Genomic DNA, 20,145 nt, shown 5'->3' on the forward strand with positions numbered 1-20,145 from the left:
ATAAAATCATAACTTCCCCTAATGTCCTGTTTACACAAAATGGAAAAGAACTAAACAGATTTCTGTTTCCTCTTGTTGTTCTGGTTTAGAGTTGTGGTTGTTTTCGTGCTATATTGGCTTTTTCCAATTCATTGCTTTCCCATATGCCCCTTTCCTCCCCATCTGACCCCGTTTCTATGATTTCCCCACTCCCCTCGAAAACATACCTTGCATAACTTGTCAACAGGAAAAACCCACGCCCGCAGGTACAATGTCCTGAATGCCCTGAAATGGTGGTTGAGCTCTTTCTGTTGAATATTACACAACGATGAGACTCAACTGGCCAGCTTTGTGTGGGACTGGAATCACTCACAGTCGAGTTCATTGCCAAATGCACAAGCAGAGGTACAATAGAAAACTAACTTACAGCAGCATTGGTGGCGCATCATATCAGATAAGCAGCATTCACAAGAAACATATAATAAATATAAAGTATTCATAAGTTTTACAAAGAAGAACATAATGAGAACAAAAAATCTGATTATAGGTGTTGGTATACCTAAGGTTTTGTAGGTCAATTCAATAACTGACCTGCGGAGAGGAAAGGCAACAGGTTTCCTTCCTTAAATACATTAGTTAAGAATTATGATTTTGTGATGTTGCCACAGTTTTGTGTTTGCTTTTACTGATATCAGCCTTTCAATCATGAACTCATATTCTGAAAATGTCCGAGTGGTATTTGATCTCATTTCTCAGGATCATTACCCGCAGTTTCAAATGTTAATTCAGTCGTCAGACTTGGATCCGATATTCAGAGAGGTTGAAATCCTCCAGATCTCCGTGAAATCTACAGTTTTAAAGTGTCAGTAGCAAGCCTGGCGGGCCAGCATGAGCAGTCAGACGGTTTACAATCAAGGGAGGGTACAGGGAGATTCCAAGACCGGAAGCGTCAGGAGGTGCCCAGTAAAGATTGTTCTTTGCCCCCCCCCATTACCCATGATTGGTTAACCTGCTATGCAAATAGCTCCTCATACACCAGACAAAAGTAAACACGGTGCACAGGACTTGTGTACCTTGTGTTTGTTTGGATGAGGAGAAGGGCAATCCAGGCCTAGAACTTATTGACTATTGTGACCGCTTTGTATCCCAAAATTTGCTGTTAGCTACAGATCCTGTCGTCTTCCTATGGAAAGCAACAGTTTCCTGTATTTCAGCTCAACTTGCACTAGCAGTTGGTTACAGCTCATGCGTCCAGCCTTCAGGCGAACAGAGAAACTAGCCTTCCCAACCTTTGTGGCAGCACAGGTTCAGGAATATCATACCAAACCCATGATCATTGCTAGACAAATGCTGCCAGTCTCTTTCAGAGACAGCTGGCCTAACCTTAAAACCTCAGGTGAAGCAGAAGAATTCATCAAAGGAAAACAGGTAAATGGATCGTGCGTGTGGGGTATAGCAAAATCTTTGTCATCTGTCCAGTTGTTACCAGAGTCTGTTTTGTTCTATCAATCTGTAGGACGTGCTACCAAATGATTTGTATTGACTCATAATTATGCAAGTGGGATAGATTTCTTTCAGAAAGTAATATCCCTGAAATTAGTAATGTGAAACAGATGAGTGGGTCTAGTATTTGGAATAAACGGATGATTTTGCATCTTGGGTTCCTTTTACATGATTCCTGTATGCCTTGTGATTCCAAGGCTTTGACACTTGCACACCAAGATGTTATCCAAGATGTTATACTCAGAATCAGAATCAGGTTAGTTATCACAATGTCATGAAATTTGTTGTTTTGCTGCAGCAGTACAGTGCAATGCACAGAAAATACCGTAAGTTAAATAATAAATAAATAAATAATGATGTGGGCACGTGGCCAAGTGGTTAAGGCATTGGATTAGCGATCTGAAGGCAGCGTGTTGTGTCCTTGAGCAAGGCACTTCACCACACAGTGCTCTGCGACGACACCAGTGCCAAGCTGTATCGGCCCTAGTGCCCTTCCCTTGGACAACATCGGTGGTGTGGAGAGGGGAGACTTGCAGCATGGGCAACTGCTGGTCTTCCATACAACCTTGCCCAGGCCTGCACCCTGGAGAGTGAAGACTTTCCAGGCGCAGATCCATGGTCTCACGAGACTAACAGATGCCTTTAAATTAAATTAAATTTAAAATTAAAATAAGGTTGTGCTCATGGACCACTTAGAAATCTGATGGTGGGAGGGGAAGAAGCTGTTCAGTAGCAAACCCAGGTAGTCCCCTGAATGGATTTTGTTTGTACCCTAATGGATGAGTGTCCGGAACTGATGATTTTTTCAGCTGTATTCAGAACATACCACTGATTTCACTGACACGACTTTGAGACTGAACTCTGGCAATTCTGTTCATACCCTAGCAATCCTTGGTGGTTCATGGTTGTGTACATGCAGTCACCTGACGTGTCATGACCCTAGCCTCATAGTTGCAAAGTTTGCAGATGATATGAAGATAGGTGGAGGGGCAGGTAGCTTTGAGGAAGTAGAGAGGCTATTGGAGGACTTAGGCAGATTAGGAGAATGGACAAAGAAATGGCAGATGGAATACAGTGTCGGGAAAATACAAAAAACTGAGGTGCAAAGGGACTTGGGAGTGCTTGTGCAGGATTCCCTAAAGGTTAATTTTCAGGTTGAGTCTGTGGTGAGGAAGGCAATTGCAATGATAGCATTCATTTCAAGGGGAGTAGGATATAAAAGCAAGGAATTGAATTGAATTGACTTTATTACTTACATCCTTCATATACATGAGGAGTAAAAATCTTAACATCTCCGTCTAAATGTGCAATGTGCAATTTATAGTAATTTGTAATAAATCGTATGTATAACAGGACGGTCAATATAACATAGAAACACAATTGTATCAGTGTGAATTAATCAGTCTGATGGCCTGGTAGAAGAAGCTGTCCCGGAGCCTGTTGGTCCTGGTTTTTATGCTGCGGTATTGTTTCCTGGATGGTCGCAGCTGGAACAGTCTGTGGTTGGGGTGACTTGGGTCCCCAATGATCCTTTGGGCCATTTTTACACACCCATCTTTGTAAATGTCCTGAATAGTGGGAAGTTCACATCTACAGGTGCGCTGGGCTGTCTGCACCACTCTCTGCAGAGTCCTGCGATTAAGGGAGATACAGTTCCCATGCCAGGCAGTGATGCAGCCAGTCAGGATGCTCTCAATTGTGCCCCTGTAGAAAGTTCTTAGGATTTGGAGGCCCATACCAAACTTCTTCAACCGTCTGAAGTGAAAGAGGTGCTGTTATGCCTTTTTCACCACACAGCCGGTATGTACAGACCGTGTGAGATCCTCGTAATGTAATGTTGAGACTTTATAAAGTACTGGTGAGGCCTCAGTAGTTTTGAGCCCCTTATTTTAGAAAGGATGTGCTGAGAGGGTTCAAAGGAGGTTCACAAAATGATTCCAGGATTGAATGGCTTGTCATTGAAGAGCATTTGATGGCCCTGGGCCTGTATTCACTGGAATTCAGAAGAATGAGGGGTGACCTCATTGAAAACTCTCGAATGGTAAAGGGCCTTGATAGAGTGGATGTGGAGAGGATGTTGCCTATGGTGGGAGAGTCCAAGACCAGAGGACACAACCTCAGAGTAGAGGAGCGTCCTTTTAGAATGGAGATGAGGAGGAACTTCTTTAACCAGAGAGTGGTGAATCTGTGGAATTCATTTCCACAGGCAGCTGTGGAAGCCAAGTCTTTACGTATACTTAAGGCAGAGATTAACAGATTCTTGACTGGTCAGGGAGAAGACAGGAGATTGTGGCTGAGAAGAAAAATGGATCAGCCATTATGAAATTGTGGAGAATTAGGTCAAATGACTTAATTTTGCTCCTATGTATTATGGTTTTATGGTAAATAAGTTCCCACTCTGATTTCAGCCTCTTTCAAAAAACCTCTAAATCATTAACATAGGAAGTTAATATTATTAGCTGGGTTGTTAGATAATCTTCTCAGTTAATGATTTAGCTACACAACTCTGAGCTCACCCGAGGAATTCTGCAGATGCTGAAAATTCAAGCAACACATCTCAAAGTTGCTGGTGAACGCAGCAGGCCAGGCAGCATCTCTAGGAAGAGGTACAGTCGACGTTTCGGGCCAAGATCCTTCGTCAGGACTAACTGAAAGAAGAGCTAGTAAGAGATTTGAAAGGGGGAGGGGGAGATCCAAAATGATAGGAGAAAACAGGAGAGGGAGGGATGGAGCCAAGAGCTGGACAGGTGATTGGCAAAAGGGATATGAGAGGATCATGGGACAGGAGGCCCAGGGAGAAGGAAAAGGGGGAAGGGGGAAAACCCAGAGGATGGGCAAGGGGTATAGTGAGAGGGACAGAGGGAGAAAAAGGAGAGAGAGAGAAAGAATGTGTGTATATAAATAAATAACAGATGCGGTATGAGAGGGAGGTGGGGGATTAGCGGAAGTTAGAGAAGTCAATGTTCATGCAATCAGGTTGGAGGCTACCCAGACGGAATACGAGGTGTTGTTCCTCCAACCTGAGTGTGGCTTCATCTTTACAGTAGAGGAGGCTGTGGATAGACGTATCAGAATGGGAATGGGACGTGGAATTAAAATGTGTGGCCACTGGGAGATCCTGCTTTCTCTGGCGGACAGAGCGTAGGTATTCAGCAAAACGATCTCCCAGTCTGCGTCGGGTCTCGCCAATATATAAAAGGCCACATCGGGAGCACCACCCCAGCCGACTCACAGGTGAAGTGTCACCTCACCTGGAAGGACTGTCTGGGGCCCTGAATGGTGGTAAGGGAGGAAGTGTAAGGGCATGTGTAGCACTTGTTCCGCTTACAAGGATAAGTGCCAGGAGGGAGATCGGTGAGGAGGAATGGGGGGAACGTATGGACAAGGGAGTCGCATAGGGAATGATCCCTGCGGAAAGCAGAGAGATGGGGGGAGGGAAAGATGTGCTTAGTGGTGGGATCCCGTTGGAGGTGGCAGAAGTTACGGAGAATTATATGTTGGACCCGGAGGCTGTTGGGGTGGTAGGTGAGGACCAGGGGAACCCTATTCCTAGTGGGGTGGCGGGAGGATGGAGTGAGAGCAGGTGTGCGTGAAATGGGGGAGATGCATTTGAGAGCAGAGTTGATTGTGGAGGAAGGGAAGCCCCTTTCTTTAAAAAAAGGACATCTCCCTCGTCCTGGAATGAAAAGCCTCATCCTGAGAGCAGGTGCGGCTCACCCTCTGTCTCTCCCGCCCTCTCTTTATTGTTCACCCTCTGTAAAAAGACAGTGATTAATGGAAAGACCTTTAACAGTACTGATTTGCAGTAGGATCTTAGGGTCCAAGCTCACAGTTCGCTGAAAGTGGCTACAAAAGTTGATACGGTGGTAAAAGTTGATACAGCAGGCTTACCTCTATTGCTGTTGTTTATTTCTGTGTCTTGTGGTGCATTGGGCTGCAGCCCTGCCATTTCTTTAGCATTTTAGTCTGTGTTTTACGAGGCTGAGTTGTTAGCTCGATGCTCAACCCAGCACAGATGGAAAGCACAAGGCGCCAGCCAAATTCGAACCTGACACCACTCACCTCAAAGTCCGGTGCGGAAGCCACCGTACCACTGGTCGGCTCTTACATTTATTAGTCCAGGAATTTAGTTCAAGAACCAGGAGGTTAAATTGCAGCTTTAAAAGAGTATAACTAGGCAGAGGAGCGGGGTGATGGAGGGGAACTGGTTGGGTCTGGTGTTCAGAAAGAAACAGAGAGCTTCGAGGCCTTCCTGGTGGGGGGTGGAGCTGTAAAGGGACTGGATATCCAGAGCAAGAATAATATCCCCAACCAGCACCCCTCCACCAGCACTCTCCTCCGCCTAGCAGAACTTGTCCTCATTCTAAATAATTTCTCCTTTGGCTTCTCCCACTTGCTTCAAATATGTAGCCATGGGCACTTGCATGGGTCCCAGCTATGCCTACCCGTTTGTCAGCTAAGTGGAACAGTCTATGTTCCAAGCCTATACTGGTGACCATCCTGCAGTTTCCCTATGATACATCGACGACTGCATTGGTGCTGCTTCCTACACCCATTCTGAACTCGTTGACTTAATCCACACTGCCCTCGAAGTTACCTAGTCCATTTCCAACACCTCCCTCCCCTTTCTCGATCTCTCTGTCTCTGTCTCTGGGCACAGCTTATCTACTGATGTCTATTATAAACCCACGTACTCTCACAACTACTTGGACTATACCTCCTCCCACCCTGTTATTTGTAAAAATGCCATCCCCTTCTCTCAATTCCTCCGTCTCTGCCGCATCTGCTGTCAGGATGAGGCTTTCAATTCCAGAACAAAGGAGATGACCTCCTTCTTCAAAGAAAGGGGCTTCCCTTCCTCCATCATCAACACTGCCCTCAACCACATCTCTTCCATTTCATGCACGTTCTGCTCTCATCCCATCCTCCTGCCACCCTACCAGGGATAGGGATCCTCTTGTCCTCACCTACCAGCCCACCAGCCTCCACGTCCAGCATGTAATTCTCTGTAACTTCCGCCATCTCCAATGGGATTCCACCACCAAGCACATCTTTCCCTCCCCCCCCCCACTTTCTGTTTTCCACAAGATCGCTCCCTATGAGGCTCCCTTGTCCATTCATCCCTCCCTTTTGTCTGTTATCCTTGCAAGCGGAACAAGTGCTACACCTGCCCCTACACCACCTCCCTCTCTACCATTCAGGGCCCCAAACAGTCCTTCCCGGTGAGGAGACACTTCACCTGGGAGTCTGTTGGCGTCATGTAGTGTGTCCGATGCTGACAACTGTATATCGGTGAGACCTGACCTAGGTTGGGGAACTGTTTTAATGAGCACCTGTGCTTCGTCTGCCAAGAGAAGTGGAATCTCCCAGTGGCCACCCACTTTATTTCCACCTCCCATTCCCATTCTGATATGTCTATCCATGGCCTCTTCCACTGTTGTGATAAGGCCACACATAGGTTGGAGGAACAACACCTTATATTCCAGCTGGGTAGCCTCCAACCTGATGGCATGAGCATCTTGAACTTCTGGTAATGTCCCCCCTTCAACATTCCCCATCCCTTTTTCCCTCTCTCACCTTATCTCCTTGCCTGCCCATCACCTCCCTACGGTGCTCCTCCCCCTTTTCTTCCAAGGCCTTCAGTCCTCTCCTATTGGATTCCCCCTTCTCCAGCCCTGTATCTCTTCCACCAATCAACTTCCCAGCTCTTTACTTCACCCCTCCCCTTTGAGGTTTCACCCATCACCTTGTGTTTCTCCCTCCCCTCCCCTCCTCCCACCTTTTAAATCTACTCCCGAAGCACCTTCAATAACTCCAAAAGACTGAGGTTAGGTAAAATACTGAAAGGCTTTTATTCGCTGTACAATACGACCTCCATAGTGAGTGTCTGCCCCTGGACTGAGGGGGAGGGGCAAGGCGAAACACCTTTATTCAGGGGTCTGTGGGAGAAGCCACAGGGACAGTCAGCAGAGGGGCGTGTCCAGTCAGGTAACCCAGTTACAACATATATACATGGTTTACCACATTCACCGCTCCTTTTTTTAAAAAAGAGTCCCGTGGGGTGAAGAGACTGACAATATTTACAACAAGTATATTTACAGGTCAGGTCTATCAGGCGGTCGAGTCCGTCGCTGTGATCTACGTAGCACCGGTGGTGATTGTATCGGCGACAGCGGTTGTGCTGGCTCCGGCCTGACTTCAGGCGTCAGTAATCCCTCGTGCGTGTGCGTCGCACCCGGTATGGGAGTGTCATGTGGTGTCTGTATAGGGTTTGGGGTGCACGGTGTCTCGTGGGCACATACATCGGTGGGTACGGGGTCAATAGTCACCACGGAGTGTTCAGGGTAGGGGCCCGGTGCTCCTGCGGGCGCCAGGTCGCGGTTGGAGACCGTGTCCTCCCGCCCATCAGGTAAAACCACGTAGGCATACTGGGGGTTCGCATGAAGTAAGTGAACCCTCTCGACCATCGGGGAGTATTTATTGCTCCTCGCATGTTTCCGGAGCAGCACTGGCCCCGGGGACGTCAGCCAAGTTGGCAGGGTGGTCCCCGTGGTCGACTTTCTGGGAAATGAAAAGAGCTGCTCATGAGGGGTGGCATTGGTGGCTGTGCATAACAGGGAGCGGATGGAGTGGAGTGCCTCGGGAAGGACCTCCTACCAGCGAGAGACCGGCATTCCCTTTTGACCTGAGGGCTGAGTGTGGCTTTCCACACTGTGCCATTCTCCTTCTCTACCTGTCCATTCCCCCGGGGATTATAGCTCGTGGTCCTACTGGTTGCAATTCCCCTAGCCAGTAGGTATTGGCGCAGCTCGTCACTCATAAACTAGGACCCTCTGTCACTGTGGATATAGCATGGGTATCTGAATAGAGTGAAGAGCTTGTGCAGGGCTTTTATAACTGATGTGGTAGTGGTGTCGGGGCAGGGGATGGCGAAGGGGAACTGCGAGTACTCGTCGATAATATTAAGAAAGTACATATTGCGGTCAGTGGAGGGAAGGGGGCCCTTAAAGTCAACACTCAGTCGTTCAAAGGGGCGGGTGGCCTTGATGAGTTGTGCCTTTTCAGGTCGGTAGAAGTGCGGTTTGCACTCTGCGCAGACGTGGCAGTCCCTGGTCATCATCCTGATCTCCTCAAGGGAGTAAGGCAGGTTCCGGGCTTTCATGAAGTGGAAAAGCCGGGTGATCCCCTGGGTGGCAAAGATCTACATGTAGGACGTATAGCCGGTCGATCTGCGCACTGGCGCACGTTCCCCGGGATAGGGCATCGGAGGGCTCGTTGAGCTTCCCAGGCCTGTACGTGATGTCATAGTTGAAGGCAGAGAGTTCGATTCTGCACCTCAGAATTTTATCGTTTTTGATTTTGCTCCGCTGTTGGTTATTAAACATGAATGCGACTGAGCGCTGGTCAGTTAGCAGGGTGAACCTTTTGCCGGCGAGATAGTGCCTCCAGTGCCTAATAGCTTCCACTGTGGCCTGGGCCGCCTCCTCCACTGCGGAGTGCCGAAGTTCAGGGCCTTGAAGAGTACGGGAGAAGAACGCCACCGGTCTTCCTGCCTGGTTGAGGGTAGCAGCCAGTGCGAAGTTGGAGGCGTCACTCTCTACTTGGAAGGGAATGGCCTCATCCACCGCATGCATTGCTGCTTTGGCAATGTCTCCTTTTATGCAGCTGAAAGTCGCGTGTGCCTCGGCAGAGAGGGGGAATGTGGTGGACTTGACCAGGGGGCGGGCCTTGTCTGCGTAGTTAGAGACCCATTGGGTGTAATATGAAAAGAAGCCCAGGCACCTTTTGAGGGCTCTGAGGGTGTTGGGAAGAGGGAGTTCCCACAGGGGGCGCATATGGTCGGGATCAGGGCCAATGACTCCATTCTCCACGACACACCCAAGGATAGCAAGTCGGGTGGTCCCAAATACACACTTGTCCTTGTTATAGGTGAGATTGAAAGCTTTGGCCGCTTGGAGAAAATTTTGGAGGTTGTTGTCGTGATCCTGCCGGTCGTGACCGCAGATGGTGATGTTATCCGGATATGGGAACGTGGCCTTCGGTTGGCACTGGTCCACCATCCGGTCCATCGCCCTCTGGAAAATAGATACACCATTCGTGACACCGAAGGGGACGTGCAGGAATTGATAAAGCCTGCCGTCCGCCTCGAAGGCGGTGTAAGGGCGGTCCTCCCGCCGGATGGGGAGCTGATGGTAAGCAGATTTTAGGTCTATGGTTGAGTACACCTTGTACTGTGCTATCTGATTGACCATATCCGCGATGCGGGGTAGAGGGTAGGCGTCGAGCTGCGTGAACCTATTGATGGTCTGGCTATAGTCCACAACCATCCTATTCTTCTCCCTGTTCCAAACAACGACCACTTGTGCCCTCCAAGGACTTGTGCTTGCCTCAATGACTCCCTCCCTGAGCATCCGACTTAATGAAGGCTCTGTCCCCCGTGCTGTACCTCCTGCTTTTAGTTGCCACAGGTTTACAGTCGGGGGTCAGGTTGGCGAACAGCGGTGGGGAAGGGATCCTGAGGGTGGAGAGGTCGCAAGTGGTGTCAGTAGTGCGGCAGTTGGCATGGTGTTGGGTGGGATGTGCGGGTCGGTGTGTGTGTGTGGTCAGTAGCAGGGTGACGTATCCGTACAAAACTGGTGATTTACAACAGTAATTGGTGGGAGGGGCCCATCATACTTCATTGTCAGGCTTTTCAGGTGGCTCTGGAAGTCGAGCCCCAATAGCACAGGGGCACACAGTTGAGGCATGACCAGTAACGTAAAGTCTCGATATTCTGTGCCCTGCACCAGTAGCGTCGCTACACAACCCCCTCGGATGTCTGTTGTATGCGACCCGGAAGCCATGGCGACTCCCTGACTTACCAGCCGTATCGTGAGTCCGCAATGCTGCACCGTGTCCGGGTGAATAAAGCTCTCCGTGCTGCCTGTGTCAAACAGGCAGCTTGTCCTGCACCCCTCCACCAGGATGTCCATCATTGACCTTGCGAGCTGGTGGGGAGCGCTTTGGTCGAGGGTCACGGAGGCCAGGGTTGGGTCGCTGTCTTGGTCCGGCGCGGTGAGGTGCCCCGTGAGCACCCGTTGGTCGTAGGCGGTGGGAGGTGGCGCAGAAAAAGATGGCCATCCCCATGTCTCACACGTGGTGGCGACGTGCAGGGAAGATGGCGAACCCATGTTTCGCACGTGGCGCTGCTCGATTCCGCTCGCGGTTTTGACTTACAGACCTTTGTGAAGTGGCCCTTCTTTCTGCAGCTGGAGCAGGTAGCTTGTCGGCCCGCGCAACGTTTCCGGGGGTGCTTCTCCAGTCCGCAGAAGTAGCACTTTGTGGACTCACAACTGGCAGCAGCCAAGGTCGATTCGCCGGCGGGTTGCGGGGACTTGCAACTGGCGACAGCCGAGGTTGATTTGCCAGCGGGTTGCGGGGTCTGCAGCACCCAAGAGTCCATCGGGGGATCGCGTGCCTGGAGAGCCTCAGAGTTATGCAGAGCGGCCTCCAGCATGTCAGCCAGCTCGATCGCCAAACTTAAGGTAAGATCGGCTTTTTCCAACAGCCCCTGGCACACATACACTGACCTGGTCCGCGTGATGAAGGCATCTCTCACTAGGAGCTCTGCATGCTGCGCTGCCATCAGCTCCTGGCAATTGCAGGCCCGTATGAGCGTCTGTAGTGTCCAGACAAACTCAGCACTCGATTCCCCAGGCCGCTGGTGCCGAGTCGCTAATCGGTGCTGCGCATAGACGGCGTTTATCGGCCACGGGTATTGTCTTTTGAGGGCGCTCATCACGCCATCGTAGCTCGGCTGGTCTCTGATCAGCGAATAGACCCGTGGACTGACCCTGGAGATTAGAACTCTGTGCTTCGCTGTGGGGTCGGTCGCTTTAATCTCCTCTAGGTACGCTTCGAAGAAAGCCAGCCAGAGTTCGAAAGCGTTTCCAGCTTCAGGTGTTTGCGGCTCGAGGTCTAATTTGTCTGGTCTCAGTGTGTGTTCCATGCTTTAAAATGTACAGCGAATAAAATTGAAGAACCTTCAATAACTCCAAAAGACTGAGATTAGGTAAAATACTGAAAGGCTTTTATTCACTGTACAACAATACTACCTCCATGGTGAGTCTGCCCCCAGACGGAGGGGGAGAGGCAAGGCGAAACATCTTTATACCAGAAACTGTGGGAGGAGCCACAGGGGCAGTCAGCAGAGGGGCGTGTCCAGACAGTTAACCCACTTACAACATATATATGTACGGGGTCTTACTTTTTTTGTTAAATTTAAAATGGCTTCTTTGTTATGTTATACTGGGGAATGCTGAGAAAGTCTCTAACTAGACAGTTGCTTGGGTTATTAGAGATAGCAGGGTGCTATTAACCAATGGGTGGTCATGTATCATTTTGTTTTCGGATGATAATGGTGTATCATATGACTGGGGACGGGGTTTTGGCGGGGAGTCGGAGGAGAGACGGGGAGTCGGAGGAGAGACGGGGAGGACGGTGGACGTGCGGGGGTTTTTGGCAGGGAGTCGGAGGAGGGACGGGGAGGACGGTGGAGAGACGGGGAGTCGGAGGAGAGACGGGGTTTTTGGGGGGGAGTCGGAGGAGAGACGAGGAGGACGGTGGACGTGCGGGGGTGTTTGGCGGGAAGTCGGAGGAGAGACGAGGAGGACGACGGGGAGTCGGAGGAGAGATGGGGAGGACCGCGGACGTGCGGAAAGGCTCCGCTTGATCACTCTGGGTGGTCCCGAGCCGTGAGTCGACAGGTTTCGGGTGGTCGTCTGGAATCGATTGAGCTCCAACGGTTGTGCGCGAAGAACTTGGACTTTGATAAGTGCTGGCACCTTTTATTTTCATTACTGCCCTTTCTGTATCGAATTTATATTAATGTTATAGAATTAGTAATATCTATAAAGTGTACTTGTTAAAATCTACTGGGTGTGCTGGCTGATGATTAATGTTTGGGATTGATTCGGGTGGCCACTGACCCCGTGGGAAGCGTTGAGGCAGGTGCTGGGTGGGATTTCCCCTAGACATATACGAGCCAATATAACTGAACGTTACATATACATGGTTTACCACAACACCTCCGCTTTTTTTCCCTCCAGTCCTGCTGAAGAGTCTTGGCCCGAAACGTTGACTGTTTACTCTTTTCCATTGATGCTGCCTAGCCTGCCGAGTTCCTCCAGCATTTTGTGTGTGCGTTGCTTGGATTTCCAGCATCTGCAGATTCTCTTGTTTGTCAATAGTATTGCATTCAGTTCTGGTCAGCCCTACTATAGGAAGGCTGTTGAGGTTTTGGAGAGGGCGCAGAAGTGTTTTATCAGGACTCTGCCTGGATTAGAGGTTACGTGTTTATAAGGAGAGGATGGACAAACTTGGGTTGTTTTCTCTGAAGGAGCAGAGGCTGAGGGGAGATCTGATGGAGGTTTAAAAGACATAAACGAAGTAGAAAGTGGGAATGGGTAAGTTCAAAGGAGATGTGCGGGGCAAGTTTTTTTAACAGAGTGTGGTGGGTGCCTGGAATACATTGCTTGGGGCAGTGTAGAGGCAAATATGGTACTAGTGCTCAAGAGACTCTTTAGAATGTACAGGGCCTGGAAGGATAAAGACATTATGTAGGCGGAAGGGATTAGTTCATTTGGGCATTTGTTTGCTCGTTAATTAATTCAGCACCACATTGTGAGCTGAAGGGTTTGTTCTTGTGCTGTACTGTTCCTGCTGTTCCATGTTCTGTGTTCTGTCTGTTGGCTGATCTCCACTTCCTGTGCCGGTGTGACATATAGAACGAGGGCAGTGTGAGGTGGCTGCAGTATGCAAGGTAGGGTGTGAAATGAGGTTTGCTCAGTAGTCTGGGCCTGCACTTCTGTTGGATTAATGACATTTGTCTGGATGCCAAGACGAGTTTTCTCCACTGGCTTGCTATGTCCGTGCTGATAAGAACCATTTGGAAGTAGTTAGGAGCTATCAGCAAACATTTCACTGCTTCAGAATGCATTTTCCCATCTAATTCACTGCAGCAGGAGATGTGGCAGGGAACAAATGCCTTGTTTTCAGATTATGAAGAACTGTTCCTCTTGTGATACTACAGTGCTTCCATCCCCCTGCCCCATGCTTCTCCATGTGACTTCTTCCGGAACTTCGGGATTCAGGATGGTGATTTTCCCTGGAGGTATTGAACTTCTTATAGTATCAGTGGTCCAATCGGGATGCTTCCTGTATGATCAATTATTGTTCAATCCAGCATGTCCAAACAGGAATCGAGGTGAGGATTGTGGTGAAGAGCTGTGCTGGGTTGTGGAATGGTTTCAGAGGTGGGACAGCAGTCTTCCCTGTACAACAGAATACACTGTCGACTCAATAATTTTATTGTACACCTAAGTACATATTTGTATTCTTCAACTATTCAAGACCAGGACTTAAATGTCCATGCTTAGATTGTGCACAGTGTTGAGGGGAATTTTAAGACCATTGGGAGAGAGGCCTGGAAACTTGGGTCAGGGAGTTAGAATCAGTCACATAATCAGGATCAGAGCAGGCATCATAGCCCAGGAGTACAGAACTGCCTGGTCACCTACCATCAAGGTTACTGAGGCTTATATCAACAATATAATTTAAAAATGCACATTTCAAACTAAACTTGTATGAAGACAAATTGAGCAAAAACATGGAGTAGGGTCAAACTATATAGTTTGAGAGATTTTAGTCTCCTAATGAAAACTAAGAAGTGTTTTTTTATCCTTAGTCTCTGTGTCACTCTCAATAATTAGATTAAGAGAAATTAATTCACGTTCGTTGTCTTTGGTCTCCTAATGTACTATCGGAACCTACTGCATCAGACACTCAAAGAGGGCCATGCCCTTGAGTGTGAACTGTATGATATGAGGGTTAATTCACACTGGGTTTCAGATATTCCTTCTCTTCTGAAAGAGTTAATTCTCAGTCAGCTTCAGGTCTCTTCATTCTCCTCCCCTAAAGATGCTGAATTTCACTGAAGTGCGCAAATCTTCTGAAAATACACATTGAATTGGGTTTGGGTTTCTTCTTGCCCTGACTCTATCATGAATTATAATTGCACTTTAAGTTTATAAGTAAAATACATTTCTAAATAAATGGAGTCATTGTTACCAACATCCATGAAGTGAAGGTGGTGGTTTAGTTTGGACCAATATCAAGGGCACCAAGACTAGGACATCACAGGGACCTGCCAGACCCAGTACACTGCGTGCCATCTGATCTAGCAGAGGGAAACTTTTCCTTGACTGTAATAACGCTTTATGTTGGAGTCTTCAAGGACTGTAATCGCTGTATGTCATGTGAAAGGAAAGGATAATTCCATCACATTATTCTGTGTTCTAATTTGCACCGTGTAAGCATGTGACTCACTTCTCTCAAGCACCTTTTCCCTTTCTCTTTCTCTCTCTCCTTTCCCTTTCTTTGCTAAATGGAACACAATTGGACCTCATTCGTTCAACCTGCTTTATATTTTGCAGGCAGTAGGCAGACGGAGGAAGAATATGATGGAATTCCTAGGAGACACCAGCATCCCAAGTTCGGATTCTCTTGCCCCACTCAGCTCCTCATTGCCCAGTGGCGGCACAGACAGATGGAAGAATAGAGCTGCCAGTCGTTTCAGTGGGCTCTTCAGTTCTGGCGCGAGCACAGGGTCCTTTGGTCGGGTGAGTCTGAGGCACTGATCAAGCATATTGTTGCTGCTTCAATGGATAAAATAATCTGTTTCCGTAGTCACTAAACAACACTGAAGAGCTGGAGAACTTGAGTCAGTGGAGACTAATGAAGGTAGAGAGTGAGTTTAGAAATTGCCAAGGGCAGGAACATTAGGACTTGCTTACAATTCAGAAACAGCATCAGCAGCCAAAGGACAGGAGAGCTGTGAGAGGAGGTGATAAAGGTTGAGTCATGTTCGAAAAGTTGACGAATGACGTGTATAAGATGTTGGAGATTGTTGTGTATGCGGCCTGGTTAAACAACAATGCTATTAATAAAAACGCCGGAGACGAGGGCTAAGTTTCACGGTTCTTTATTGGCATAATCCGAACTCAGCACACACGTACAGATCAATACGCACCTAATAGCACATACTCAATACTTGCCTAATAGCGCATTCAACGGTGTGTTACTAAAACATAAAGTAGTCCCTTATTATACTGTAGGCTATACGGTACACTCCTCCCCTTTCAATAGTGTATCAACTGTTTTTTGTACTGGGATACTATGCTAAACAAATATGTTTACCCTTAACGTACAAACGCCTACTATTTGTTTACTTAGTAACTTAATAATATCAAATTATAACAAGCCCTTTTTTTTACTTTTGGTCTAAGACCCATTTATAACTCAAGTCTCTGGGGGGGGGGGTCTTCTCTGCCTCTCCGGGTACCGTCTGTCAATAAACTTGTTTGTTTTAATACAGATTTCCATGTAAAAGTCATGAAAAGTTGACCTCTGAGCATAGGGGGTTAAGAAGACGTGCGCCTCCAACCTGCTAAGAGTTCTAGGCAGCAGATCACCTTCATATAATGAAGACTCCTCTGTGCAGCTGTTCTAGATATATACGCATCTTTGTGCTATCACTTGTCTTCCTTACCCATTTCTCATTTGTTCCAACTGAGCTAATTACCCAGCCAATCTTCGTATTCTCCTTAGATTCCAAATAGATAGCCTAACCTTCATGATACCATCTCTTATCATAATAGAACTTTCCATCTTCTATTCACGCTTCATATCTTTGTGCTGGTGATTCAGCAGGAGTGCTTTGAAGATGCTCGGGAGAAGACGGAGATGCTGTCACTTTTTGCTGAACACGTCATTTTGGGAGTTAAAGAAATACATGATAAATTGGAGAATGAAGTTGCATTCTACGCTGGTCAACTTGCAAAGAGTTTGAACAGGAACTCTGATGTGAGATCCCGAGGGCTTTTGAATCAGGGCAATGATTCTGCCCACTGTGCCGTACTTCTCTGGGTGAGAATTATGTACCAGCGGTAACAAAAGAAATAAGTGAAGCTGTAGCAAAATTAGTCATATTTTGCAAGTGGTGTGATGCATTTTTCGTAGCTTTGGTTTCCATGGTCTGCTTCAAAGATGACTTGCCACCAACAAAAGAAGTGGTTGGTAATCTGCGGTCTCTGCTAGTTACTCAAAAGTCAGGGCAATCCAATGACTCACAGAAAGATCAGTACTTTACCGGTAATTGTTCACCATTTGATGAAACAGTTGATCAAAATCCTGTTGTTCGTTCCATTGTTCTTAAGCTGCTGTTAAAGTACCATTTTGCTGATGTTAAGGATTACCTGCAGCGCTATCTGTCTGGCTCAAGAGGGAGAATTCCTTCAGGTGCACATTCAGCACAAGTGTGAAAATACAATAGAAACCTTACAGTTTGTTGCCAGAATTCGCCTCTGTTTTGATGCTGTTTCCTAACTTCTTTGTGAAAAACAAGACATGTTGGCTGAGGATTCAAAATATGTACATGCAAAAGAAACTTCCCTGCAAGGATTAAGTGTATGATTCTCAATGGAGGAAATGATTGGTTCGAGGTTTACCTTGTGCGAAAGCTGTTCTGTTTCAGTAGAGAAGCTGGTCTTTTTGGAGATTTAAGCTTATTGAGAGTTTGCAGATTTTCCATTAACTGTTCATCTGTTAACAAGTAATTTAACTGTGCAGGTGCAGGTTTTCGTCTTTTGTCAGTAATTGGAACAGGGTCATTAGGTCTCCTCCTTAATTTCCTAGTCATTATTGACTTTACCTCCATACAATCTCCTGTGAGTTCCATTGTTAGCCTCTCATTCTCAATCATCCTTTTCTTCTAACTCAATCTTTTTAATCTTCAAATTCCTTCACTGTTGCTTTCTTCTCTTTAATATAATTCCTTTCCACTTGTCTGTCTCCCGTCGCAGAAAAAGCTCTGCATTTTGTATTCTTTCCTTGTATTGTTGATCTAGTTTCTTCATCCTTTTCTTATACCCCTGCAAAGTGTTTTCCTGTAACTGCTGTAGCTGTCTTTTGAGATATGTCAATTTCTCCTGGTATATCTGCTCTTTTACTTCCAGGTAGTCTTTATCATCCTGCTTATTGGCAATATCTGTCTCACTTGCATCCTCTGTATTTTCATCCAAGTCGTGGCCACGGATACTGCGTTCGTCCTCATTGTTGACACTGTCCAGCTCCTCCTCGTCATTGTAATAGTCGACAATGGATGAGAGGAGAGCTGCGGACATCTTCCCCACCGAGCTGCCCTCCTTTGTTGACACATCTAGTACCTTGATGGTGTGCTATCCAACTGGATTTTCCCGAGCCATTCATGTCCCAGGAATGGTGATCCTCCATTTTTCAGTACATAGAGGTTCAGCTGCTGTGTTTTGCCTCCGTAGGTCACTGTCACTTTAATTTTACCTTTGGGACGCACTTTCTGTCCTGTGTAAGTCTTTAGCAGTAGTTTAGTTTGTTTCAGAGGTATGTGAGAAAACAGTCATTCGTAGTCGTGTACAAAGATCACTGTTAAAGCTGAGCCTGTGTCCAACCCCATTTTCAGTCTCACACTTGCCACTTGTGGAGTGGTCCTTATTACTCTTCGAACATCTGTCTCATTCACGCTGTGAAGTTGCAGACAAGACAATTCAATTTTGTCTGAGTCATTTTCATCAGAACTGCTTTCTTCCACTTTGTGTACATTGTTGTGTTTTCCTTTCTGGGGTTTCTTGTGTCTCTGTATTTTGTCCTTTTTCTGCTGTTTACTAGCTTTGTATACTCTGCCAGTGTGGCCCTGTTTGCCACAGTTTCTGCATCCTTTGTCTTTAAACCAACAGTCATCTGGGTCATGTGATCTGTTCCCACAATGGTAACATTTTGTTTCCTTCATTCCTGTTCAGTGACATTTTATTTGTGGCATATTCCAGAGTTTTTTGTTGTATCTCGGAAGCACCCCGTGCCACTGTTTCCATTGATATTGCAATGTTTAGCGCTTTCTTGAATGTAAAGTCTCATTCACACAGAAGCTTCTTCTGTATGGTTTCACAGTGCATGCCACACACTAACCTGTCCCTCAATGCGTCCGATAGGCCAGCTCCAAATTGACAATGTTCTGATAATTTGCGCAATTCAGCACAATATTCAGAAATGCTTTCATTTTTGCTCTGATTCTGATTGTGAACTTTAAATCTTTCAGCAATGACCAGTGGTTTGGGGTTTAAATGCTGTTGGAGAGAGTCTTCTATTCGTTTGAATATTTTGTCAGCTGGCTTTTCAGGGGTTAACAAGCTCCATAGCAGCCCGTATATTTTTGCTCCCATAATACTGAGTAAGACACTGGCTTTCTTTTCATCCTTAACACCGTTAGCCTCACAATATAACTCCACTCTTTCAATGTAAGTTGCCCAGTCTTCAATGCCACTATCAAATGCTATAATGGTTCCAATCATCACCATCTTTGTTATGTTAATTAAGCCCCGTTCTCCCCTTATTTTCCTTTTTGACTCACGTGTCCTATTTGCTAGCGCCACGAGCGCACTCCGTCTAGATATATGTGTGCGTGTGTGTGTGTGTGTGTGTGTGTGTGTGTGGGGCACCTTCTTATCTCCCTTCTGGGGCAGGCAGACCCTCAGCCCCTGGGGTCAGCACCGGCTGTGGACTCACCTGGATGTGCTGTGGTTCCGACTGTGTCCCTTGGTCTCCCGTTGTTCCCGACCACGGCTGTGCTCCCGCTTCCTCTTAGACTCGCGGCCTCGCTCTGCCTCCTTCTCCCGCTCCTTGGCTCGTTCCTTGCACTCTTCTTCCGAATGTCATTATCAATTAAAACACGGCGTTCCGATACAATATAGGTTCATTAACCCCGACGCCAATTTGTTGTGTATGTGGCCTGGTTACACAACAATGCTATTAATAAAAACGCTGGAGACGGGGGCTAAGTTTCACGGTTCTTTACTGGCATAATCCAAATTCAGCACACAGGTACAGATCAATACGCGCCTAATAGCGCATTCAACGACGTGTTACTAAAACATAAAGTAGTCCCTTATTATACTGTAGGCTATATGGTACAGAGATGTTTGAAAGTAAGAATGTGTTTTTAGAGAGATTGTCTCTCTAAACTTCTCAAACTATACAAGGGAGAACATGCGACCTCCTCACACACAGTGGCGGGAATTTTACCCGGATTGTTAGTGTCTTCACAGATATTGGACATCTGGGCTCAGTCACCTCAGGCACAATGTCCAACAGAAGCGAGGGTTGCAGGAGAAATGTTGACAGCAGCAAGTGACCCTGGGCAGCAAGCTGTCCAAAAATGTTTAACTTGGACAAGTGCAGCACCTCTTACGACAGCTTGCCTGGACCTGGGGCAGCTGTAAACTGTAACTGTTTAAGTGCTGGTGTAATATGCTTTCTGAGGTTTGTGCTGTCTGAGGGGAGAAACACACCGGACTTCTGATATATATGTACGTTAGAAAACAACTGGGAGTTTGATCTCACTGCCATGAGTGGGAAGAAGATAGCAAACTGCAAATTTTAGCCAACAAGACGAGAAAGAGAGAGATTCCAGCATTTGATCTTTCCTGGTGATCCCTGAGTTCAAAAATGTAATTAGCTAGAATTTCTTTTCGCGATTGACTACTGATTCAGGTATGTTCGGATTCAACAGGAAAGATCAAAGATTAGCTTTATTTG

General features: G+C 47.1%; 1 protein-coding gene across 10 annotated transcripts in view; it reads left to right on the forward strand.

Moving 5' to 3' along the window:
- The window catches only part of LOC134337890 (pleckstrin homology domain-containing family G member 5-like), a 103,363-nt gene that overhangs the window by 49,363 nt on the left and 33,855 nt on the right, over nt 1-20,145 (forward strand). For 8 of the 10 annotated variants that reach the window (XM_063033220.1, XM_063033222.1, XM_063033217.1 and 5 more), the window contains one exon: nt 14,955-15,140. In XM_063033220.1, the coding sequence (XP_062889290.1) occupies nt 14,955-15,140 (186 nt within the window). Of the gene's footprint in view, nt 1-1,047; nt 1,408-9,258; nt 9,675-14,954; nt 15,141-20,145 lie in introns of those variants that run through there. The other 2 variants (XM_063033227.1, XM_063033226.1) reach the window with 2 other exon arrangements.

Source organism: Mobula hypostoma, chromosome 25 (genome assembly GCF_963921235.1).
Source record: "Mobula hypostoma chromosome 25, sMobHyp1.1, whole genome shotgun sequence".
Lineage (NCBI taxonomy): Eukaryota > Metazoa > Chordata > Chondrichthyes > Myliobatiformes > Myliobatidae > Mobula > Mobula hypostoma.